Source organism: Toxorhynchites rutilus, chromosome 1 (genome assembly GCF_029784135.1).
Source record: "Toxorhynchites rutilus septentrionalis strain SRP chromosome 1, ASM2978413v1, whole genome shotgun sequence".
NCBI classification, from domain to species: Eukaryota; Metazoa; Arthropoda; class Insecta; order Diptera; family Culicidae; genus Toxorhynchites; species Toxorhynchites rutilus.
The window spans coordinates 158253673-158281210 of record NC_073744.1 but is presented as its reverse complement, the minus strand read 5'-3'; the positions used below and the strand labels follow the sequence as shown (position 1 = coordinate 158281210).

At 37.9% G+C, this 27538-nt stretch overlaps 1 protein-coding gene across 1 annotated transcript; it reads right to left on the bottom strand.

Moving 5' to 3' along the window:
- Positions 1-3364: 3364 nt before the first annotated feature.
- Positions 3365-27136, bottom strand: LOC129762684 (SET domain-containing protein SmydA-8). The gene is made up of 3 exons (XM_055761168.1): positions 25047-27136; positions 4773-5246; positions 3365-4709 (listed from the first exon to the last, which is right to left on the bottom strand). The coding sequence occupies exons 1-3, from the start codon at positions 26004-26006 to the stop codon at positions 4590-4592; spliced, it is 1554 nt and encodes a 517-aa protein (XP_055617143.1). The 5' UTR covers positions 26007-27136; the 3' UTR covers positions 3365-4589.
- Positions 27137-27538: the final 402 nt, after the last annotated feature.

Genomic DNA, 27538 nt, shown 5'->3' with positions numbered 1-27538 from the left:
GAATCCTGGATATATTTCAAATTATGGAGTGGCATTGCGCATTTCGAAACGAGTAACACGTTTTCTTTTCTGTTGATGTGTTTAATTTAAGTTTTTATTTTTATCGATGCTACACTCTTCGAACTCGGAGGCTTCATTCGTCTCTAGTCTTAATTTACCAAATTGACCATTTCCGAACCTATTATCACTCATCATGACAATCAGAATCATCACAAGCCCCACCTCTCGTGATTCATGAACCTTTCAAACTGCATAAAAAGCGAAGTCCACCAGCGAGAAACAGTCAGTATATTTCAAGCTGCAGAGGAATTTACATCACAAATCAAAGGATCCCGAAAGAGTAGCAATATAACATCCGTACGAGTTACATCGACAGCAGTAATGGCAAAAGTGCAAATGTGCCCGTCACAACGGATCGAATTTCCTGACGAGAATAGATTTTGTAGGTTTGTTTTGTAAGGTCTCTGAATAAGCATCGACCCACTGTACCCTGCTGATGCGTAAGATTGAAGTGTCAATATAATTTAAATTAACAATTCACTGCTCAGCACAAAATGCGTGGGCTGCTAGAAGCATCTTGGCAAGTGTTGGAATTTATGATATGTAGAATGCACAAGTAACAGTCTAATCGAATAAATTTTAAAATAAATCGAACAAAAAATAGATTGCCTAGACGCATTTATCTTTTTTGTTTGATTTATTTGGAGCGTAAATGCCAACAAAGAAACTTTCATTCTCCCTCCGTATATACTTTTCATTATTTTATCCATACGGAACGCAGGGGCCATCTCGTCCAGGGCCACAGAGGCAGTTTTCAGGATATCTCATTTCTCTTCGGCATCTTTTATCGTAACATGCACCTACCAACGACTATTCACCATGCTTCTTCCATCATCGGTGAATTGTTCCTCCAACAGAGTGAACAATTAATACCCAGTGAAAAGTTTCAATGATTTAATTAATCAAATATTTCCAAAAACCGGTGTGATACAAACAGCCTAACGTGATCCTACGTCAACCATGCGGTCGTGTCTCAGACATAACCCTCCTTCAACATTTCAGGATTATTCAAACTTTTTGGCACGTTTCCTGATATCCAGACAAGCATCAATTTTTGCCTGAATTTCCAGAAATAATCTTGTTTTTTTTTTAAATTTTCCGAATAAATCGGAACACTTCCTTCCAAATAGAACCTTCCATTACTATTTCAATTTTTTATTATTTGCATCCAAACCAATCGAAAATTCTCCGAAACACGTTTCTCAAACGGCTTAAAATAAAGAAATTTGGAAGTATTCCCGTTTTCCAACACATTTGTTCTGCCCACTTGTGTGCTTACCTAACCGCACCGTCAATAACGAGTAACGAATGCATCTGATAGGTACGATATTTACATACCACTGCGAATCATGACTCAGTGACTCAGTGACAGCATGTTATCACTGAACCACGGGTTATACTGGAACTGTTGACGAAGGCGGTGATGGTAATTGAGTCCTTAAGGACAAGTAGAACATCGAGTAGGCTCAGAGTGACTAGATAAAGAAACTGTCGAACCGCAAGCCCAGATCAAACGACGGAATACACATCTGCTGCCCAATTTGACCAGAAATGCATTAAGAATCATTATTCGATATCACTTTGACTTGGATCATACAACCAAGCCGTCCTTATGATGCGCAATTGTTATGGCCCAGTTGTTAATATCAAAACATGCAGCAAGTGTTATACTAGGTTCCGGTGAGATAGGAGTTGCATGGACTTGTCGCGGTCAGTTGAACCACATGTTATCGAGAATATTGAGCAGATCAGTGATGACGTTGGATAGTTCAAGACAGTCAACGAGGACTTTGGCTACAATATATCGGTGTTCAGCTGCTACTATGACTAGAACACTTCAATCTCTTCGGTACGCATCTCGCAGGATGGGCGTTCTTGCATTTAATGCAGACGCGAGGATTGGTGCTGTTTCAAGTTATGCTGGAGAGAATTGAGCGTGAAAACTTACTTTCCAGTTTGGTAACTAGTGATGAATCCAAAACTTCGACCTATGTCCCATACAGAGGACTCCACTGAATAAGAAGAAGCCATCGGAAACTATTCCAAAAAAGTTCCGCAATAATCGTTCCTCCATGTTATACGTGCTTTGGAATCGTCTTGGCGTGATCGGCACCGATATCAGGATCATCTTAGCATAGTAGCCAAGAAGTTAGGCAGCTCCCAAGTCTCAACTGCTAGGAAACCCATACGTTTCGGTATATTTGTCGTGCTTAAGTGTGTCTTGGGAGGGGATCTTCAATAGACAGAGCGTTGACCGTGTTTGATGAAACGCAATGCGGAGCACAGTGGCGTCAACCTGCGTAAGAGTGGTGTACCCGACAGCGCGCATGAAGGATGCATGCGATGCGGTGACCGAGTGGTGGAAGCTAAGCAGAATACCGTCAGCCTGCGTACGATAGCGATATCGATATCGCATCAAAACAAACAGAACCGCAAAGCAAAACATTACGACAAAAACTAGGGTCGGGAAGCTGTATGACTAGGTACTGACCAAATTCAAACAGCTCACGGAGTCACAGAGATGTTCCCAAGATACATAAAATTGTTTTTGCGGACAAATTTGCCGGTATACTGATGATTTGGTAGTGAAACTGCGGCTGTGATCGGAAGACACCGATTTTTAATATAGCCGATTTCCATCATATCATAGCCTAGAAAAATCTACAAATCAGCTTTTGCAGAAGTTGGTAGTATGTTGCAAACCCAAAGTTCGAATTTTCATTCCAGAGGATTAAAAATCACAAACTACAATAAATACATAATTTGTTTCCAGTATTTTCTTCTAAATCAGACAGATTCTGAAAAATATTATGAAAAACGTACCGATACTAAATTGGCAGAGCTTTATTGAGATGGTTAAGTAATCTGGTAAAATTTGGGATGCAGTGCTTTTTGATGTAGTTTTGTGTACATAACACAGATAATCGTTCGACTTGAAGGGTGTCTCAATATTAGCGCTCAATGTGGATCAGAGAATGCTGAAGGACGGAAGAATGCAGTAGGATAGAGAAATAAATTAAAGCCGAAATCTTGAAATTTCGAATTTTGAAGTTAAATAAATACTCGATTACAGCCATTATGTAGTATGAGACTTATTTCATTACCAAGTATCCAAAACTCCCTTTCAAGAAATTTTCTACCCTCTAAATATGCGGTTCTCCGGAAAAGCAAGAGGCAGGGAATCAGGAACCGGCAATGAATATGGATATATAGTATCTGTATAAAAGGAATATGAGTGTTAAAGCTCGAATTCTGAAAAAAATATCCGAAAAGATAAAATCAAAATGAAAGAAAAACTGCCTAGTTTATATTTTCCAGAATCAAGTGTTTTACTGTTGTATTAAAATGTCTTTAAAATATTATCTAATGTAATAACTTCAAAATCTAGTGTAACAATAATTCAATATGAAGGCATGTCTACACATCTGGCATCACTGCTTCCATTACGCATCGAGGGTCTCAATTTTTTAGTAGTGAACCACATTCTGACTCTCTGAGTGGCTCACCACGGTTCACGTAGAGAGAAGTGACAGATGTTCGTGTATTGGTAGAGAGAGAGGGAAAAACAAAGAGAGTGCCGATGGTAAAAGCAACAGATTATAAACACAGAAACAGGTGCTCGCATAGCAATTTGAATGACTTCCCGCGTGTTTATCCCCAATTAAACAGCTTCGTACGACTTTAAAGTGTATACTTTATTCAAGCTGTTTATCAAATTCAATTTTATTCTGTATCTTTTTGCCTAGCTTTTCCATGAATGCATTTGTAAAAATAGAGAAAAAGAGTTTTCGTTATACGCATATTTACATCGTCTGTAAAACCGTGAATGAAAATCTGTTTTTGTTCCTGGTCGTATCTTATAGAATAAGAGTAAATAGCGCGTCAATATTTAGCGTCTTGAGTTTTCCTTTATCTCATCTCTTTGCTTGATATTTAAATATATACCTGTCTGTCGGTGTTTTATCTCTTCACTTCATTAATAACAAATGGTAAAAGTGCGCCACTCGCACTCGTTCAATTACAAACAACCTACACCCTAGCGAGCGCTCGGTTTAAAATTGGTTTGATTATGTATATAAATTGGCGTCTAGCCTTGATTTTTAAATGGATATTTCGTGCAAGTACAAATTCGAATGTGCTTTAAGAGCAAGGCTCGGAAAAAGAGTGTGGAAAAAGTTTATATCAAAAAGAAGCAAAAAACAAGTGGAAGGTGTAAAGCAAATCACGCGCCTTCAGTGCCAGTCTTTGTGCGTCAACTATCTGGTGAATGTGGCCCTTTGTTTCACCTCCTCACGTTTCAATATCTTCCCAAAGTTCGAATTTCAGTTGACAGTTGTTCGCAAAAATTGCTTAGTGCGCGAATATTTATTGGGTGCGTTTGATTGCATGTGCTTTCGGGGTATAAACAACCGTCCGGTGATCGCCAACAACAGTTCGTAGCGACGTAATGCGCCTACAGAAGCACAACCTTTTATTCAATCGCTAGCGCGATTGGCTTTGTTTCATTATTGTTTTCATTGAGCCGTTTGTCAAAAGTTGAAGTCGTAGTTTTGAGCAAGTTGGTCCAAATCTCGGGGCCGATTACCACTGCGTCCAAGAATTACCACAGCGGTCTGCAGGTGATGGAGCGTTGTTCTATCCAGGAAACACTACAAGATAATGTTGGAATTCAGTCTACTAATTTCAAAACATCGTAGACAATGTTCACTCACCTCGGGTACTTCATTTCGGCTCCTTGAAATCGCCAACAGCGCATTGAAAAGCTCGTAACACAGCATCCCTTTCAGGTAACTCTCTCCGTACTCCAACTTCGCCAGGATAGCCAAAATCTCCTCGCAATATTTCTCCTTCTCAAGTTGTAGCGCCAACGCGGAATCGTTCTGTATCTTCCGGATAGCCTGTAGTTTCAATTCCACCATGAACTGATTGCTCGACAGCAGAAACTTGGTCGCATGGTCGTTGAGATACTCCACGATATAGTCAGCGTCCTCTTTAACCGCCTTGTTGAGAATCATCCGTCCGGCGATTTCCTGAATCCGGCTGATCCTGGCGTTGTCCATTGTGAGGCCACACGCGTCACACTGCCAGGACGAGGAAGCCTTCAGTGGGTTCAGCGAAACCAGCCGTCCGCTAGGGCACTTCTCCCCGCGGACACACTTCAGCGATCCGAGGTAGGTGCCGAGCTCCTGGGGAAACACATTAAAAGCAACAAAGAAACACAAAAATGATTACACATTTGTTGCAAAAAGCTACAAAGACACTAATGAAATTATCGCAACCCCTGACCCGCGCACACGCACTTCCCCTGTGGCCCGTTTGAAAGGATATTTATTTCGCCAACCCCCGATGAATAGGGCTCGGAAGCAACAGCAGTAAAACTAAGAAACACTAGCCTGGCGTCGAGCGGAATGGCCACCCCGCACACAACAGAGAGTCAGAAGGTCATTAGCGAAATAAGTTGTGCGTGACGTGCTGTGTTATTTCGTGCTGTTTTTTTTATTATTATTTTTCCTGGGCTCCCCATTCGTCTTCCGCTCAGCCGATAGTGACCGACCGCTTTGAATTAGAATAACACAACACACGCTCAATGATGGGCTGCCGCCACGGCTGCCAGAGTTACCTGCAGCGCTCGGTAAACCGTGAAAACATGTGTAAGCCGAGCATTTCATTCTATTTCCTCAAGCTCAAAAGAATTGAACGAGGAGTTCACTATACCCACACACCTACAGATTAGGTTGGGAGCGAGGAAATTCCATTCCATTCTTTGTTTCAAAGATGCTTCAAACTTTTCAGTTCATTCGCCTCTATGCAGCAAGGAAAAACAGACGAACAATTTTTAATCTATTATCCACAAGCCACCGTGCGTTCTCCTTATAGTACAGCAAATAACCAAGCGTCCCCATCGTCAGCGGACGGTATTCTGCACCGAAGTCTTAATTATTCGATTCGCTTTTAATGGAGAAACCACATGTTTTACTACAATACAGTAATGCGTCGAAATCCGGACGCTTAAGGTGGAGGTGCTAGCCATTGTAGTAGTATAGGTAAACCCACGTGTAAAAATGGGGTAATAGTGTTTGTGAGAGAAGAGCAAAGCACATGTAAATAGATCAGTAAATTATCAGAATGTGTGGCGCTTCATTGAGACGAGTCTTTGAATACATTTGAAAAAAAATAACAATTCAATACTGAAGTTAAATGTATGCACGATATGTTCCGATGAACAATCGCAAACATAAATATATATAAAAGGTGCATTTACATATGAAGTAAAATTCTGATTATACGCGAGCGTAACATGAGCAAATTTATAACACATGCGAATAGGGGCTCTATTGATATTAACAAGTTCTTCCGCATAGCAACTCGATGCTGATAATTCCTTAATATTTTCCTTCGTTGGTCGTATTGTTTTCACATATTCACGTTGGAGAGCCTTAACCCTTCTCTTCGTTGGCCGAGACATTTTGATTGAATGTAATACTTTTCCGTTTATTGTTTTTGAAAGCATAGGCAGCCGTGGCAGTGTTCCGAGATCTGCAATACAATTTTCTTACCCAATGTTAAAGTTGCTAAAACTTACATTATAGACCCATTAAACGTAAAAATAATAATTGTATTGATATCAACACAATTTCATTCTATTGATTTTCATGACATGAAACGCTATGACTCAGGAATAACATTTTATTGAGTGGTTTTGATAGCTGTTTCAATGATGTTGCCCGGCATCAGTGTCGAAAAAATAACGATGCTTTCACCAATACAAACAAAACCATTGCCGAAGATTTAAAAATGAAAATTTAACTTTCAGAGCACTTGCTCGAGTTTTCCGACGTTTTTACTATACAGTGCGACAGCAGATGAAAATTTAATATCTTGTGAGCAATCGATTAGAGTTTGGTTGATAGTACTTGATGGGATGTGTGCGAAAACGATCCTTTTCTTCACACTGTTTCGCAAAATTATTGATTTTCGGGCGAGGGGTGAGGGAGGGAGATGAAAGAAATGAGCGCCATTAGTGGCTAGCTTCCACCTTCACCTTAAGCGCTTACGATAATAACTTCAACTACTAAAAAATACACATATCATAGCATGAAAAATTAGCGTTCCTATAGAATTAGAATGCTTCCATCTAAATTATGAATCACAAAATTCCACAAAATCATGTTATATTTGGTCGAAATTTGAAATTTCATTCATCGGGTCGTGATTTTAAATCCAGACACTTTTTTAATCATAACTTGCATTCCGGCACTTTTGCTTTTAATTCCGGCCACATGTTGTCAGTAGCATTTCTTTGAGAGAAATTATTTATTGATATTTGTAACACTTATTAAGGGGTGTGCCATAAGTAGCGGGACTTAATGGAAGCACGTTTGGTACAAAAATGTTTGTTAATTCAACTATTTATTGTTTTTTCAAAAGATATCCAAAAGATGTCCACTTTCATAATCCAAAATCAGATGAAAGGGCTTGAATACAGTTATTTGTGAAAAATGTAAATCCAAGATGGCAGCCGCAACAAAATGGCGGATTAAATATTTTCTCTAAACCCCATCAATATGGGTTTCAAATGAAAGGGATTGACTAGTAGAACAGTTATCCATGAAAAATGGAAATTCGATATGTCCGCCACTACAAGATGACAAAATGAAATATATATTTTTGTTTTCAAAACCTCATCAATATGGGTATCAAATGAAAGGGCTTGACTAGTAGAATACAAACAACTATTGGGGAAAAATGTGAATCCAGAATGGCAGCCGCTACAAAATCATGAATTTTCAAGATCATGAAATACGCAGTTTATAAAAGATAAAGGTGTGTTCCAAACTACAGACCAATCGGTCAACAGGAAAGACCTGTGTGATTAGTCTTACTCTTTACTCTGAGAACTCTTTTGTCATTTTCAAGTGACACAATTTTAAGACGATCGCATGCAAGAATCTTCACAGTTTTAAGTGAGGAGTTCTTGAAGCGACCGACAACATCGAGTACCTCTTTTCGAGTCAAACCCTTTTCATTTATTACACCGTCTATTTCAACGTTGCTACAGGGTACGTATACGCGATACTCAATCGCAAAGCGATCACAGCCCGTTATTTTATTCGCTCGGGTTCTGCTGGAGACGACAACTCGTAATTTGTCTGGCCCCATCCGAGTAAGCTCGGCATCGGACAAATTCTGCGTTAGTTCTTTTGAGATGCGAATGACATTAATTTCGTCTAAAGTATACAATGAATGGAGCTTTGGAGCCCTCTGGGTATTCTTTAGGACAAAAATTTTGGTTTTCATCAATTTCCTCAACTTCGGAACTTTCTACTTCATGCACAGAATTTTCCTCCTCAAAGTCTGCTTCATCCTCCTGTTCTCCTGGAGGTGGTTCAGTATCAGAAACATTCAATGACGTGGATGGGGGATCCTTCCCGCCCTCATAGTAATAAATTGGTCACCTGTTCGATGTGAACAGTATAGAATGATTATTAAAAAATTAAAAATAAATGAGTAAAATAATTATATTTCCATTCAAGGTATATCTAACCTGGGTAATTATGTAATTATGTTTGTATGTTCATCTGTAGGGTTGTGCCACATCAATAGAAATTTAACCTCTTTCATGTTGGCCGATTGATCTGAAATTTGGAACACGTCTTTATCTCTGCTGTCGTTATAAAACTGCGTATTCCATGACCTTGAAAATCCAAGATGGCTACAAAATGGCGGACTACATTTTTTATCAAACCCCCATCAATATGGGTATCAAATGAAGGGGATTGACTAGTAGAACACAGTTATTTATGAAAAATGCAAATCCAAAATGGCCGCCATCACAAAATAGTGACATTTTTTTCAATTTATCAATATGTCTATCAAACGATAGGACTTGACTAGTAGAACATAGTAATTTGTGAAAATGCAAAACCAAAATGGCGATATTTTTTTTTAAAACCCCATCAATATGAATATCAAATGATAAGGCTTAACTAGTAGAACACATTAGATCATGAAAAATCCAAATTCAAAATGGCCAATTACTTTCATTCATACAGCTCTTGTATAGAGCAATTCCACCCCAAATGAGTCGGCTGCTGACCCAACCCTCTGACGTTTTTTTGAAACTCGGTTCAAGTGATGAAAACTAACTAAAATTACAATTTTCATTATTATATGACCAATTTCAATTACGACTGATTGATTATTAAAAAAAAAAGGGCGTAATTAAAATTATTGATCTTACTTTCAAAAAATTGTATTCACAGAATCTTCGCAGTCGATTGAACAGAATATTCCATATTGTAGATTGAATATTGAATATTGTAGTTATTCATCGTCATCGAATATAGAATATAAGAGCAAGTACGTTCGGTTGAATTTCATTTTTTGTTATCATTGGCAACACTGTACAATTGGCTGAAACATTATTTTTATAAGTTTTCTAATTAGCAGTCGGTTGATTTCATTCGGATTCAACAGAAAAGTAGTACTAAATCGAGCCCGAATTCATTATTATCGTTGCCCGCTTTTTTCTCTAGCGCACCGACAATTGAATTTGGGCCCCGCAATAAACTTGACCGAATCGCGCTGGGCGACGAAAGAGTTAGCACCACAGTTTAAGGCTAAGTTGAACAGTTTTTCTGAGATTTGTTTTTATCTCAAAGAATTTTAACTGCCATAGAAGTAGCTCAAATCCAAATATGTTTACAAGGAATCTGTGACATATATGCAAAATATGAGTTCAATTTGTTTTCCGCTCTCGTTCATTTAATCGAGGCTTGTTGGCATTGTTAGCTTAGCATAACCGAATGGAACCGTTTTAATGTAGAACTACGTTTAACGGGATTGTATGGGATACAAAATATAGGTTTCAGTATTCGAATAAATGAGTTAATATTTGTTCAAATAATGAACAGGCACGGATGCCTAAAAATGATTATGATGTCACAATTTTAAAAGTTAGATTAAATAGATTAGAATAATATTTAATGAAAATAATAAATATTTTTTAGAAATAAACATCGAAGTACTTTTAGAATCATTGGCCACTAGTAGAATAAATTTGCCATTGTATACTGAATTTTCAATGGATGCATTTCAAACAACATAAAAAATATTTTTCCTGAGAATTGCGCAAAAAGTGTGGTTATCTATCTAAATTCCATATAAATATTTCTATCTAAAAAACTATAAAACCTTAGTCAAAGAATGAATCTCACAAAACTTTTTTCCTATTTGAAAACATAAAACAAATTTTCGAATATTACACTGAAAAAAAAATATTTAAAAAAATTAAAATTATTTTTCCACAAAAATTTTTTTACCTGTCACGTTTTCATGAAATGAAGTTAACGTTAATAACTATTTTTGTATCGAACAGATGTTGACGATTTGCATACCAATCGAGTCGGATTTTTTTTATGTTTTGTTAAATATGCTATACATTACGATTCCCTAATCCGTACATGGTAAAAAATTAACGAAAATGCGAATCATTCTCATTTCCCATACATTTTTTCTGCACAATTGTATGCTTACCTACCTGTGCTGTTAATAAGGTTCTATTTATGCATCTGCGAGTTACGATATCCATATACCACTGCGAATCGAACCCAGCGTTCGTTCTATGGACAAAGTGGATGGAGGAAATATTGCAACTTGAGCTCCTCCCGTTGATAACTTATTCGGTATAAATGGAATGATTCGCAATTCTAGCACATAGTCTTATTCCAGCCAACCGCCAATCAACGACTATTATCAAAGGCATTTAATAAGGGCATTCCCTCATGCATTTGTTCCTGTATATTTTAACTATGTATCAGTTCGCTCTCAAATGCAATGTATGTTCCATGGACACTGTGAGGAGAGTAAATATTGCAATTTAAGCTCCGCCCGATGGCAACTTACTCATACGGTCTGAGCGTAAATCAGAAATTTCGATTTCTATCAACCAGTCTTACTCCTGCCAGAGAGCGGTCATCATCTCTTTGAAGGCTTGATAGTTGGTCATGTTGCGAATGAAATCGTGCAGCGATTCGGTTCACAACATCAAATACAAGGTGATTAATTGATACAGAGTATCGATTTTCGTGTCGTTCCATCCTGGTGGAGAGCGCTTGTAGGTTCTTGCACACGCACATATTGTTAGTTTTTCTGTGTTACCAAGTGTAGATTGAAATTGTTACCATTGTGCTATATTAATGTTTTGTTGATTGGAAGGGTGGAATAAATGTAGTTATGGCACAAATATAAAATCACCCGTGGACGTATGTAAGGCAACCGGAGCCGTTACCGTTATAGCTATAATACCAAGGAGAAAATATCGCTTGGTATATTTTATTGAAAAACTTTGTATAAAAAAAGAAACTATGAGACATAAATACTTTTTATGCCAGAGAAATGCAACACCTTTACAAGATTTCTTCGAAATATTACTATGTATGTACTCGTTTACTGTTTTACTCGTATCATTCTTGAGTGTATATTCTCGCAATTGACATGCTCTGCAAACTTTCTTCTGTTGAGAAACATTAGTAAAACGTTAGTTTTTAAGGAATCTCCAAGCAAAAATAACATCAACCAGAATATGACGACATTTATCGAATGTACTATTTACAACTATATTCCATTAGAAGGTATTTTTATATTTAATTCTGATGAGTGTCATTAAAATGATCCCAACCTGTGTTCCACCTATTGCCCAGTTGGTTTGATACACAGGAGATGATCCTTTAGTTAGAGCGGCATACGTTTGCCCGGACAATTTTTGCTTTGAAATACTAATGATATATTTCATAGAAAAAAATAACCGGGCAAATGTATGTCGTCTGAACTATCACCTCGGAGGCATTTATGCATTTATGCTTTATATTTGAATGTTAAAATTACCTGCTTCATCTTTGAAAAAATATTCCAAAGCCCGTTTTTACTTCTAAATGATTTCTTAGCCTTAAGGAGCAATACGGAAAGGAAAAAATACGGCATTTTAATTTTGCATACACTAATTTCTTAAAAATGAATTAGGGAAATCTTTAAAATTTCCTCATAACTATTTTTCATTTTACTGCGTATTTTTGTAGCTCGTTTTGATTTGATCTTATCTATTATCGGGATATTGGAATAAAAACCGAATAATCTGATTTGTCGAAATTTTTCCTTCTCGATTCGAGTATTCGGCACATTCGGGTGAAAAATCGTTCTTTTTCGCTAAAACAACAAAATGACAAAATTTAATCAAGTTTCCAAAAGCGCCTATCGATTCGATTGATATTTTTTTTTATTACGAAATACGATGTACATTTCAAGTAGAAGACTTTACTGGAACATTCTATGGAGCAAATACAAGCTCTTCAAAATGTTTCAAATTCCGTTCGAAATAATTATTTCGTTCGAGTTCTAATTTCGCTTTCCCTATTTCGAACGTTTTTCCCATTTAATGTTCGAAGAGAACCAGATCGAACGAAATGCAAAAACAACTCGAACGAAATACAGACTGGAATTTAATCAAGTCGTTCGAAATATTTCGAATCGATCGAATTACAGAATAGGTGTGAGTAAGTTGATTCGAACAGTAAAACACACTGCCGAAAAATGAAGTAAAAATGTTTTTGAACCAGAATTCCTATGTCAGTTTAATATTTACTGGTGAACAAAATAAGACCTGTTCAAATATTCATCGAATCTTTTGAATAACTTGTTAGTCCTTGAAGACATATTCACTGTTTCGGAAGGACTATGAATTGTTCTTCAAAGTTGTGCTGGTGTTATAAAATATTAAAATACAACAGCTACGACCTCCAATTTGATTTTTTTTAACTTTTCATTCAGTTTAGAGTTACTATGCGGGAAATTCATGACATCGAAAATTTAAAACAAGAAAACAGAATTCTATCTTTAATGAAGAATCATCGAAAGATATTTCAAAATAAAGGCGTCCTTTGCACTACATTATCATTCTTGTATGAGTCCGCTGTTCCTAAAATACAGGTTCCTCATATGACCGGTTCCAGCCTCGACCGCCTTTATTATCAACACGAAACAATCTCCACATTAGCATTAAAATTCACCTCACACCACACGTCTCCACCTAGCTAATACCCACTGGAGGAAAAGCATTAAAAATGCATAAGGATTACCTCACTCGCCGAGTGTTTCGTTTGGGGGTGGGCCGGCTGGACACACACACTGAGCCGGGCGTGAAATAGTGGAGCCTATCCCAGGGCAGGGAATCCACGACACGACGTGTTGTGTCCATTCTGTCGTTGGCTCCGGTGCGCTTGGTGTGTTCCGCATTGCACCAGTAGCAGTAGCAGAGCGTTTAAGGCGTTCTTTTGGGTGTTAGCCACCACCAACCAGCGCCACCATGACCAGTAGGTTTAACAACATGATTTGTGCTTTGTTTAGGAACGAAAAACGAAACGATGAGCGGGATAAGCTGTGGCCGTGAGACTAACCTAACGCTCGATAAAGACGGTATTTTTATTTTCATGAATTCACTAATTAGGGTAAATGATCTTGGTTTGTCCAATTTGGGGTGTTTTTACGCAACTAGTAAATGCAAATCGATTTTTCTTCATGAAAATCACACATAATCGATACGAGTTTGGGTTTGTTGAAAAGCCCCAAGTCTCTAGTTGCTAATACAACCATAAGGTGTTGTAATTATTCAAATTTTTATGTTTTTTAACGATTTTCCTTAAAGAAGAATTATGATCATGGTTTGACCACCTCTGATCATGGTTTGCCCAAAAAAATGATCATGGTTTGTCCGGTTTTAGAATTCTCCATTTTTGAATGAAAACATTCGAATTCACAATTAGATGTTGCATTTATCATTGCTGGAGTTTACTATCATCATATTGATTCATTCATAATTTAGGCTTTCTTCAGAATATTGCCTTTTCTTGGGCATTTTAGAAGTGTTCACCTCAACACAATCAACACAGAAAAACCATACTTCTGCTATGCGCGAAGCACACCATAAACAAACATAAACAAACTGCAGCGCGCCAAGCGGTTGCCATAGAAATCATGTGGACAAAACAACATTATTGAATTGGACAACTCATGATCAGAATTGAGTTCATCAAAATGCGTTAATTTAATGGTTTAGCTATGTAAATCCGATACAAATGGTGAGCAAGCATGATGTTTACAATATTTATAAGTGTTGTAATCCAGAAAAGGTCTGAATAAGTGCCAAATAATCATCTGGTGATCGATTAAAAGTTAGCTCGAATGCGGGGCGCATTGACACAAAAAGAAGGTGTATTTTATAATCCTTTAAAACATGTGATTTCGTAAAAATATACTATCAAACTACTATAAATCATGTAAAAGGCAATTTCATTTATATGTTTCGAAACATTCGAAGGCCTTCCCAGCAAACATTAAATCGTATAATTTTGCACGTGCCAAGTCTTACAAGAAATCCGAATAAATCATAATCGCATATAATATCAATCAAAGTATGTATCGTGTATATTTGGAATCGCATTAAATGTAAAAACTCGATTTTAAATACCATTATCAAATTAAGTCGCAATTCGGTATAATAAACATCAATTTTATGATGCACATTGTCGTAAAATATATTTAAGCCGCATCATATGCGTATATTACGCTGATGCAGTTTGTGTGTCGTATAAGCGTATAATTTAAATCGATTCAGTACTGTAGTGAATCGTGTTGCATGCTGAAGAAAATCATGAAACAGTGAATCATATTAGATCCTAATAAAGAACATATTACATCATATTGAAATGTCAATGAAATGCTGATGCACTCGAAAGTATTAACCGCTGTTGAATTAAATTTCAGATAGCCGCGCGAGATAGCTGGTGGATGATAATCCAGACGACCGGAGTTCGAACCCACATCGGAGCAGTTTTCACCAAACATCAATCTGTGCCATTTCAAACATTCATATTCCACTACCAACACAAGTCAATCAAACAATTATTATTTCTACAAACATAAATACTCATATAAAAAAAAATGGCGATTCGTGAGGCTATAATAAACATTTCACGAAAATATTTTGCGCCATTTGTTTTTTTCCTATTCCTGTAATAAATGGTATATGAGTATGGCAAAAGTCGCTACTATAGCCGGTCAAAGTTGCATATTCATCCAAACAAATTCGGTAAGCATTTGCCATGTATGTATATGGCCTCCACTTTTGCATGCATATGCCAGTTAGGCGCATTATATGCCAACCAAATTTTAGGGCATATGATGTTATATATACGCTTGTTATGCGATTTAATGTTTGCTGGGTTATTTGACACAGGAGCGCTGAATTAGAGCATTCAAAAAAGTGGGCAAACCATGATCATATTTTCGACTGGACAAACCAAAATCATTTACCTTACTTCGGAAGCAAATGTGCTGAATGGGGGGCATTTATGTTCTTGGAATGTTACAGTTGTTGATTGAATTTCGAAATGAGAACAAATTTCAATCATCACAATGTCCAATGTCACCCAGCTCATGAGGAAAACGTGCCTACAAAAATTGAATTACTGAGAACGAGTTGATTCTTTCAAACCTGAAACGGATAATTACAGCAATCCACCAGCCGCATCCGAGATAAGGAACAAGGCGACGAACTGTCACTCAAACACATCGGATCGTCCGTCACTGTCCTCCCGTTTGTTGCGAACAGTTTCCACACCGTGACGGAGATGTCGACCGTTGTAAGTCGAATCTTTATGCGGAACAGTTTCGTTCATTAAAATGCATTAATCAAATCCAATTGGTCGATTCGCGGAAGACCTCTCCCGGGAAAACTAAATTTATCAATCCGTGGGAGGTCGGTTATTGAAAAAATGGGTGCATCTAGCAGCTAGAAACTAATCATGTGATTTGGATCACACCATTTTTCTTTTTTTTTTTTTTTCTTCGAACCAAGTCCTTCGATCGTCGCCAAGTGTATCGATTCGGATGCCAATCGGAGACAATTTCGTCGCCTTTGCGCCTCAGAATGTAAATGATGCCGAACGTGCGATGCTATAGCCAAGACCAAGTTGGGAACGGAGAGGAGAAAATATATATATATTTCTAGCCGTTCGTCTTTCGTTCTCTGGTGCCATCCGCTGTCTGCCTTCCTTGAGCATTTGGAAGATGAGACGCTAGCTCGGGCTCGTCGTGGTGCCGCCATGGAAGTTATCGTCATTTGAGCCTGTCAAGAAATGAACAGACAGCGCGAGAATGGAAAATGAATCTATTCAAGTTGAAAGTTTTTCCTTACACCTTTCAACTACTCAAAACTAATCAATAGTTGTTCACGTGAAAACTAAATTCTAGAATTAGTAAACCACTTGCCTAAAAGAATAATCTATCCATAAAGGTCTCGTATTGTTTGGCTACAACATTTCTTCGCAAACTCCGCCACCCTTATTACCGTTCGGTACGATGATGCGGAACGAAACAGGTCATTAATTTTGTAGGATTGTAATTTGTAGTTGCCATTAGAACTCTGCAATGTGGTACGCTTCGGTGCAGTACGTGATCCTGCTGGCTGAGCGGCTTCTGTGTACCATTTTCACTAGTTTTCCAAACGATTTGGAAGGAGAAGGAGAGGGAGTATTTATTGCGAGTCGTTTCAGCCGTTGCAACTGCAGTCCAGCTTGGGACGATCGAAAGAGGAATAGGTGAAACTAAGGTTCGCATTATGTTTTCCGTTTTTGCTACCAACGATAAGTGGTAACAGTTTTCCCAGCAAGGAAATAACAGAGGTGTGCGTTTTTAAAATAGCGATCAAGATACGCTTCCGGGTATATTCCATACATTGCTCTGGATAGAATACGTAAACTTCAATAAGCATAGGATAGGAGTAAAAGTTGAATATTAATTACGCGAAAAACGACTAGTTATTAAGTTCTGCGAAGTTCCAGTGAATTTTGGGTTGTTTAGTATAAATTACGAATCTACTCACTCCTATCCTAGTTGATCTTCTAATAACAAGTGGCGTGAATTTTGTTCTCAATTTCAATAAAGTGCATCAGGTTTTACTCGGGATGATACGATTTTTTCGTCACCTAATACAGGTCGGACTCGATTAAAGGATGTGTCACATCAAATTGCATCACGGAAAAAACGCTGTAGAAATTTAATTTTTAGGAATTATATCTTCAGCTTTCGCTTATAATCAGATAAGAGTGTATAGATCACGTTGGCCATGCTTCACTGTCAATTTTTCGTAAATTTGGAAAAATGTCGTCGGACGAAAAAGAGCGTCGTGAATTATTCCTGCGCACTCATTTCGAGAATCCGGAGTTGTCACATCGGGACATCGGTAAGATGCTGGGAATCGTCCAATCCACGGTCAGCAGAGTACTAAAACGATACTTCGAGAACCTAACCATCGACCGGAAGGTGAAGAACGGCAAAAATGGATGCTCCGTCAGTGAAAAAGATCACAAGCGCGTAGTTAAGCAGTTTGGACGTGATCCAAGAAGTTCGGTCCGGGATGTCGCCAATAAGCTGAATTTGTCAAGTTCATTCGTCCAGCGGTCCAAGCAGCGGGAGGGAGAGCCTTCAGAAGGCTCCTAACCGCGACGAAAGGCAAAACATGGTGGGGAAGACGCGAGCCCGGAAGCTGTACACCGAAATGCTGACGAAGCCGCATTGCCTGGTAATGGACGACGAAACCTACGTCAAAGCGGACTTTCGTCAGCTGCCGGGCCTGTTGTTCTTCTCTGCAGAGGACAAATTTAGCGTTCCGGAGGAGATTCGCAAGCAGAAACTATCCAAGTTTGCCAAAAAGTACATTCGTGATGACCGGCACGGTAAACGGGCAAGTTTACCTTAAGGAGTGCATACAGAAGCGCTTACTACCACTATTGAAGCTGCACGAGGGCCCGACCATTTTCTGGCCGAATCTCGCTTCGTGCCACTATTCAAAGGACGTGTTGGAGTGGTACGAAGCCAACGGGGTCACCTTCGTGCCAAAGGAAATGAACCCGCCCAACGCGCCGGAGCTTCGCCCAATAGAGAAATATTGGACGATTATGAAGCAGGCCCTCCGGAAGAACCCAAAAGTTGTCAAATCGGAGGCGGACTTCAAGAGAAAATGGATTTTTGTTCAAAAAAAACTACAACCTGACGTTGTACAGAACCTTATGGACGGGGTAAAGAGAAAAGTACGAGCATACGGGCTTGGGCTCGAAGTATGAATAAAAAGAAAATGCCAAAAGTTGTTTAATAGTTTTTATTTTACTGTCTAAAATTTTCAAAAGGATCGGTCTACTGGGCGAATTTCTACAGCGTTTTTTCCGTGATGCAATTTGATGTGACACACCCTTTATATACAGACTCGATTATATGTGATTCGATTATATACAATTTTGGACTCGATTATACTGCCGTTCTACGCATAGTTGTCCCATGTTACTTTTTGACAATTTTAACTTTTCTTCATAAAACGATTTTTTTATACCAAATCTTCTGGAAGAAAACACAAAAAAAATTATTGTTTGTTCCCAGCTTTCAAAAAATAACATCAGGCTAAATTGTCCCATGTTGATTGTCTAGGCATAACTGTTCCGCCATGTATTTTTTGTAATTAAATAATTAATAAATTGGTTCAAGTACAAGAATTTTATGCCACGCTTTCAGCAGGGCTAATGCACTCATTTCTGGTTTGGAAAAACGAACTAATTCTCAAAAAAATTTAAAAAGAATTAGCAGAACACCTGTACACATTGTTGGCGAAGGCCTAATAATAATGAGGTTTATATTCTGCAAAGGTGATGCAGATCATTCCCTTCTTCATAAAACGAAGATGCATAATCTTTCGGAAAACATTTTCGTTTGTTCCCAGTATTTCATAAAACAACATCAAGTTCAATTGTCCCATGTTGATATTATAGGCATAACGGTCTCACCGTGAATTTTTAAAATTATACTCAAGCTTGATTGATTCAAGTGAGGGGAACTTTTCACATTTCATTAGACCAGGGGTTTTCAAATGGTACTCCGCGGGAAATTTGTGCTCCGCGAAGTTATAGCAAATGCTCCCACTTGAAAACCCTCTTTGAGAAAAACATTCTTCAATTTAATTTCACTGGGCATATGGTGATTTATCTTGTTCACTCCGGGTCAGATGTCGTGTAACTGAGATGCGTAACCGAAATAGAGTTGTTTCCTGTTGGGTAATGGCAAGGCAAATAAGATTTGTTTTATTGATCAAAAAATGCAGGTGCTCCGTCAATTTTTTTTCTTGCTATAAAAAGTGCTCTGCCATAAAAAAAATCTGGAAACCCCTACATTAGACAACAACCAGAGTTGCATTTTTTCATCAATGTCACTGACAACTGACGAGCCGCGTTAGTCACTTCCTACTGACAAAAATCTTGGTCAAATGGTGACTGACGGAGTACGATGCAACACCGATAAGGTACATATAAAGGTGAAGCAGTAGGCGAAGTGTATCTGCATTGGCAAGCAAAATATCGTGCCGTAATTATTTGCATTCAATATGGAATGTATATGGAAGAAACAAAACAATGTTGAAAGTACTCACGATTGCATGATAATTTGTGCCAAAATTCTCATGCAATCATTCAACTGGTTGTTTTTTAACAGATGACAATTATATTGTGACTTATTTTGATTATTCATGTGGTAAAAAGGTCCAGAGAGCAGTCGTATGCTTAGTTATGGAAAGCAGTAACATTTTCGGGAAAATTTTAATTAATTAGTGATTATTATCTCACAACATACACACCGACACTGAGAGCCTTCGAAACATCGACTTTATAACGGTAAAATAATGAAACTTCATTTGTTTCTATGAACGTGGGGGAGTGAAAACGGCATTTGGAAATATCACTTGTATCCTTCTTTTTCGCCGTGATTTCATAAATATTCACTCCACGCTATCACATTAGCTTGATATTCAGCGGAAGCTTTACAAAAATGTACATTTTTAATTGATAAATTACTTCTTGAAAATAGCATTTTTACACGGATGCGGTGGGCAATAAAAGATAAATACAACGACTGACGTCACTATTTGCGAAACAGTTATGGCAGCGCATGCTATGTCGTTCGAAACTCGACCATATTCACTGAGCTTCGACAATACGTTTTGACCGACCAAGTAGGCGGTAAAATTGTCAGCAACGAATTGATGATTGTCGCAGATTGCATTTTATCTTCATCGAGCAAAGGTTCGATTTTCATTCCGGTTGTTGTTTCTTATATTTATTGAAGTAAATACTACGTCGAACACGCGATAACGTGCGAGCGATACCAAATCATTTAGGCAACGGAATATATAATTGACCGAAGCATGAAAAATCTCTACATGCTGGAATAATGAATTCGTTGAAATCCAAATTCACGTATTTGAAAGTCCGTTTAGTTTTAGTCCTCGAAGTTTTAGTATTTTATATAACAATGGTATTTAGGTAGCCCACCGTAACCAAATGCACCCTCGTATACGTGTAAACTTCCATTACATCAAGTGACATGGTATTTCCCGTCTTCACGATCATAGAGCACTGACTTGCAACATGCTTTATTCGTCAACACACTCTGACAAACTATTTAGCATTGAAGAGTGAGGATTTTGTTTTGTCGGTTTATATTTTGTTGCACGTCGTCTGGTGGTAATGTTGTAATGGTCGTCATAGTAGCCCAAATATAAGCAGTGACAATGACAAATTAGTGCACCCGTGGCCGAGTGGTTAGCGTCTCACATTATCATGCCGGGTGTTCGGGTTCGATTCCTGTTCTGGCCGGAGGATTTTTCGTCAAAGAAATTTCCTTCGATTTGCACTGTGGTCACGCGTATTCAAGAGCTTGCCCCTCGGAATACATTCAAGGCGTGTTATTTGGAATGACGCTAGTTAATGCATACGTTGAGGCGGCAAAAGTTCCACAGGGAACGTTAACGCCATTCAAGAAGAAGAAGACAATGACAAATTGCAGCTCTGACAATAACCCGGTGTATTGTTGAACTGAAATGCTTAAAGCTTCTGGTAGTCCAATATGCTAGAAAACGTTGATTGCGTTTCTCTCAGTTGCTGATTTTGGAACATGGGACAACTATGCGTAGAACGGCAGTATATACAGTTTGAAAAAAAAATATTTCAAATACGTCTTTTTTGAGAAAAAATCATGCCATGTTCTGGTTGAACTGCAATGCCCGATTCTGCGTCTTATTGACACTGTTTTTAAACCACAATACACAACCCAAAAATTTCAATAATTAAGGAGAGAATATCATAGTTTCAAAAGGTTTCTCCTGGTTCGGAGTTGTTCTGAGATTATGGAAAAAGGAATCAAACCTCATCCAAAATGGGAAAAGTCGTTAAAATGACAGTTTATAAAATACATTAAACATGTTAACGGGGCAACGTGGTGTCAGGATAATAAAACTGATTTAACGTTATGTCCAGGCCAATTCTCCGATCTAAAGCAGATAGAATACATATGGCAGATTGTTGAAGAGTCCACGAGTCCACAGGGCTATATCAATAAATGAAGCATACTCCAGGAAGCTTGGCCATATCATATTCCAGTCAGCACCTGTCGGAACTTCGTGGAATCAAAGCCGAAGAGAGTGCGTGAAGTGCTTCTGAACATTCTTCATTACCATATACCATCACATTTTTGCCGTTTAATTTTCGTACTTAGAAATAGACCAATTTCAAATGAAATCGACAAATGACAAAACATGAGTATTTTTGATTCGGATTAAAGTTTGTAATCCGTTTGGGCTGGAGAAAATCTGAGTTTTCCACAGCATTTAGGAATTGTTTGACTCAAGTGTATCTTTTGAAAAAAGAATATCGATTTTAGTAAGAGAAATCTTTGATAATTTATATCTAAAAATCAATGAGTCCTATCGTAATAGTGTCTTAGAAAGAGTTGCAGAGTATTGATGTCCAACCGTGAAAAAAATATACACTGAGAAAAAAAGTTAGTCCTTTTTTTATTTACAAAAAAAAACTTTAACTTGCAATATCTAAAATATATAATTTAATGTTTTTTATTTTTATTTTTTCTCATAAAGTCATGTAGAAAACTTTAAAAATGGGTACAAGGAGATAAAACTATTTTTGACAAACTTTGTGGAACATAATACCGGTAGGTACCGGCACGTACGTACGGCACGTAAGATTAGTTTGCTTTAGTAAGTTTTCGTTTTTTTTTTCAAAAATTAATGCTTTATTCTGCAAAAATGGTTACAAATTTAATATTCAAAGTATTGCTCATCGCTAGTCGCAACTTTTTCCCATCTTACTGGCAATTCATGGATCCCTTTGCGGAAATAATCGGCCGGTTTGGCCGGATAACCACGAATCGATCCAATTTTTGACGACGACTTTCCGCAGTTTTTTTCTTCATATTGAAGTAATGAAGTAACGCTTCCCGCAAAAACACTCTCGTTGGTACGAAATTCGACATATTTGAAGTGACAAATATGTCCGCTGTCCTGTGGTCCAACTGGATAATGGAAGAACAGACAGAATACTCTTACGCCTAAATGGCTACTGTGTGAATGTACCATATGTAATGGTATAGAAGGAATACTGGCGAACGGCAACTGTGTAATGTGCTAATTATAGATATGATAACCATGTGACATGTACACGATTAAAATTCGGCTCTGTTACAGCTGAAATGCTAATAAGCCTTAAATAAATAAATGGGATAAAAGAAAATAAAAAAGCTCATTATTGGTCTCCTTCTAAATGCAGCCGAGATATTTGAAAAAAAAAATTCTAATTGATTGTGTATTTCAATTTTAATTATTTTTTTTAATTATATATGTAGTTTTAATTTTTTTTTAATTTTTCATATAAAACAAAAGCATGTAGAACATTTAAAAAAATGAGTCCAATATGATAAACCTATTTTTGACGAAATTTGTGGAACATCTTATTTTCGAAACTTCGAATTACTGTATGTTAAAAATCATTTTTAGCCACAAATTATTAATCCTGATGTGACTTAAAATTAAAAAAAAAGCTCTTTGTCAATCTTATTCTAAATGCAGCCATTCTCGAGATATTTGAAAAAAAAACTTTTCTAATTTTCTTTGCATTTTCTTTTTTTAGTTTATAAATGTGTTTGTTTATTTTTTATTTTTTTTTTCATATAAAATAGAAATCATGTAGAAAATTTTAAAAATTAATACAAGATGCTAAATTTTGTATTAACCCACTTGTCTTCAAATGTTTTTTAACGTAACATCTAAACATATATTTTTACCATAATGATGTAATTGGAAAAGTTATTGAAAATGATAGGCAAATTCCCCCTTTTAAAAGACCCTTTTTACTATAAAAAATACAATAAATTAAAAATATATTTTTAAATATCTCGAGAATGGGTGCATTTAGAAAGAGATTGATAAAGAGCTTTTTTGTTTTAAATCACATCTAAATTCATTATTTGTGACTAAAAATGATTGTTAACGTACAAAAATTCGAAGTTTTGAAAATTCATAAAAAATCGATGTTCCACAAAGTTCGTTGAAAATAGTTTTACTATCTTGAACCCATTTTTAAATTTTCTATATGGACGTGAGCTATTTTGATGATGGAAACTTTTTTTATGCGGTCCCTATCTACCGCACAAAAAAAGTTTTTTCCAAATTGTGTACCCAACACGATTTTTTAAAGTTACTGTAAAGTTTTGCTCGATTTTTTTATATGCGATTTTTTCATATGCGATTTTTTTATATGCGATTTTTTTGTGCGGTCCCTATACCCCGCACATAGATGGTTTGCCTGTAGTACTGAATCTCTAAATCTCCGAAAAAAATATTTTTAATATTTCAAGATTTTTTTAGTACTTAAATTTTTGATAAAATATTTTTTGATGATTTTTCTCGATACACCATAGTAAGATGCACTTCAGTATTTTTTCAAATTTTTATCTCGAAACTATCGAGAATGACGTGCAAAATATTGAAAAGAATGTTTTTTACTATAGATCCTAGGGTGAACCTCACAGGGGTTCGAAAAAATAGTCAAAATTTCCTATTTGATTATAGGGTATCAAATAGGAAATTTTGACTATGTTTTCCATAGAGCGGGTGATTTACCCAGCCAGGCACTTTCCCATCAAATACAACTATTTGCATCTTCATACAGCCATTCCATGCCAAACCGATATAGTGGTTCTCACATTTTCGTCAAAAGTGGTAAATTTGTTCTTTGTCGCAAAAAATTAGACCAGTATTTTTTAATTTTTACATTTTTTTTCTTCATCGCAAAACATTAGACCCGTATTTTTTAATTTTTTTATAAGGGTTCCCATTTTAGGGTGGTCCGAAAAATCAGTTTTTTTTCCACTTTTCCCAAGAATCACTTTTTTCAAAAACTCATAACTTTTAAACCACTGAACCGATTTAGATGAGCGACATATCAAATTGAAGCCAATGAGCTAGTCTTATTAGCTTATTAGGACATTGAACTTGCAAAAAAAAGAATTTTATTTTCGTAATCATTGTTTGTAGTCGTTTTTTACTGTTTTCATGGCTTTGGATTATAGGGCGCTATATTTTTTTTATAGTTTTTCTGGAAAGCTGAGGATTTTTTACATAACATATCTCGATATCAGAGAGGCTTTTTTTCGTTTTTGAGATATGATATGAGACTAGCTCATTGGCTTCAATTTGATACGTCGATCATCTAAATCGGTTTGGGAAAAACTGGAAAAAAATATTTTTCGGATCATCCTAAAATGGGAATGAGCACCCTAATAAAAAAAATACGGGTTTAATGTTTTACGATAAAGAACAAAATTATCACGTTTGACGAAAATCTAAGAATCACTAATCGGGTTGGCATGGAATGGCTGCATAAGTATATTTTTCACAAAGTTATGACTATTTGAACATTGACATAATTTTGCGTGTTTAGATCCTTATGTCTATCCCCTGTTTATCACTCATTTATTCCATTGTTTATTGCTTTGTATCTTCAACGATCCAACAACAAACAAAACCACCTATATCAACTCACCGTAGGATCCCGGCAACGGCTGCAATCGCACGTAAAGTTCTTCGAAAAGCGCAGATGAATGATCCGATGCTGGGTTCCCCACAGGACCTTCGAATAGTTGTTGAAAATCTGCTCCCCCTTGCGGATGGGCTTCGAGGCGTAGCAATGCATGGTCTGCTGCTCGTCGAACATGTACCGGATATTGGGCAGACAGCAGTGGTTCATCAGTGCACCCAGAATATACAGCCCGCGCTGGACGATCTCATGATCGTTGTTCTCCTGATCCTGCACAATTCGGTTCATCTCGAACGCGTTGGTGTTAAGCACATTCACGATCTGGCTTAAGAAGCCCAAGCTTGTGCTGCTCTCGGGAAAGTTGCTGAAGATCTCATCCTTTAGGAGCATTTCTATTTCGGTGATCATACCTTTGCGAGGTGGATGTCCTTCCATATTGAGAACAATAGACCGTTCGGTTTCGTTGAGCAGCAGTGATCGAAGAGAGGTAAGAGCGTGATGGATGACTTTACTGTAGCGCTCCGAATCCTTGGGTTGCCACGAGGTGATCATTTTGCATTCAGCTGAATGGAGTCCTTCGGGGTTCGTGCTAACGTCACACTCGGCACACACTGGCAGACGACAGCCTCCGCTACAAAGCGTTAATTTTTTCTGCACCTTGCAACAGTTGGAGCAGAATATCACATCGCTGTCGTTGACTCGGGGACCCATCAGTATGGGCCGATCCATGAAGATTAACTCATTTGCAGCGATATCACGAGTCGCAATCAAACCCCTACCGTATCCCTCAAACAGCACCACATCCCAAGGATGATCGGGAGTATGCAGGTCACCGAGAAAAGACACCAACTTTGCCTTGAATTGTGTCACCCCCTCAGGATTCACTGCTTCTAAACTATCACTAACTTCATCACAAATGGTTGGGAGATTCCCGTTCGGTACGGACGCACCATCACTGGTTGCCATATCAGGACGAGGACAGGATATTGCGATAGGTCTAGGGACAATCTCGTGGCTCGAAGCGCTACCCGATCTCAACAACCTGAGCCGTTCAGCTCAGCTGGCAGACTGAGCCGGGTGATGATGATGATGTGTACTGCAGCCAAGAATCATCACTCTTTCTGATGCCCCAAGCCGTCGCTGGTTCGAAAATTCAAAACTTCTTGTCCCACCGCCGCCACCACCTCCCTGATCAATGTCACCGCAGTCGTCGTTGATGAGCACGCGTTGTGTTCTACTACTACCGACCAGAAACCAAACCACGTCCACAGGTCGTCCGTCCGTTCTCATCTCTGACACAGTACTGAGAAAAGGTGGTTTGTATTGCTTATGTTGTTGCTTCGGCCAGCCAAGGTATGCGACACGCGATGATTTTTTTTGGTTTGTTTCGTGGAAGCAAGCCGGAGAAGAGAACGACAACCGGAGAGCAAGGAACACCGAATTTCAACAGGCTGCGACTTTCTTTCAACTAGTAAACAAGCCGCGAAATATACTCCGGAAGGGAACCGCACACTCACCAACGAGTACGAGCTCCTACCCACACAATCAGACACCCACCTCGCCAACAGAAGAAGCAGAAGGAAAAACGGGGGCTTGTCTCTTGGGGGGAAAACCGAAAAATACGCAGGAAATAATTTTGACAACCTATTTTCGTACGTCGCACTTCTAAAGTTTGATACTTTTTTCCCCAAATTTTTCACTTCATCTCATTCACGTCCAAACGCTAATGTGTTGCACGGGAGGATATTTTTGGCCTCCGTTGGAACCATTGGCCAACAACTGGTTGGCACTCTTACACCGACCGCTGATGATTGGTGACATTTTTCCAATATTGACACCCAATTTGCATCACGTTTCCTGTTTTACACCAGTCGTATTTCCCAAAAGGTACCGTTTTGGGGTCTCATTTTGCGCACAAACTTGAAGTTTAAAAATTCACAACGCGGCGGAACATTGCAACAGAAAGCTGTTTTCAATCGGAACTGGTTGTCCTCTGCAAGACTGCAAAAATCTCTTATCCGCAGCAACGTTTTCATTTGTGTACGTATTAGCGCGTGAAAAAGAGGAAAACTCGTGCACAAAACATCCCATGTGGATTCTGGGGGAGGTTTGCTCTCCATTACTATCTCAATGGATGCTGGCTTCTCTGGGAAAACGGCGAACGGGTGGAAAAGTGTCGGATGAAATAAAAGGAGATCCACGAGAAGGGGAGAAAATAACGAAAAGATAGATGAACAGAAAGGATGTGAGAGAATGAACTCGTTTGTACACAATGAGTGGGGCAGTGATGCCATACTTGGTGAGTGTCAATTTGTTATAAATCCACCTGTTGTTACTTCCCAGTAGACAATATTCGCAATAAGTTTGTATTGCGAGTGTGACTTTAAATCCCGCCTTTCTAGTAGAACAATATTTCGATTAATGATAGATGATGGATAACTAAAGGGTGTACCTTCACATATCCGCACGCACAAAATTCATTTTATAAATTTAAGTTT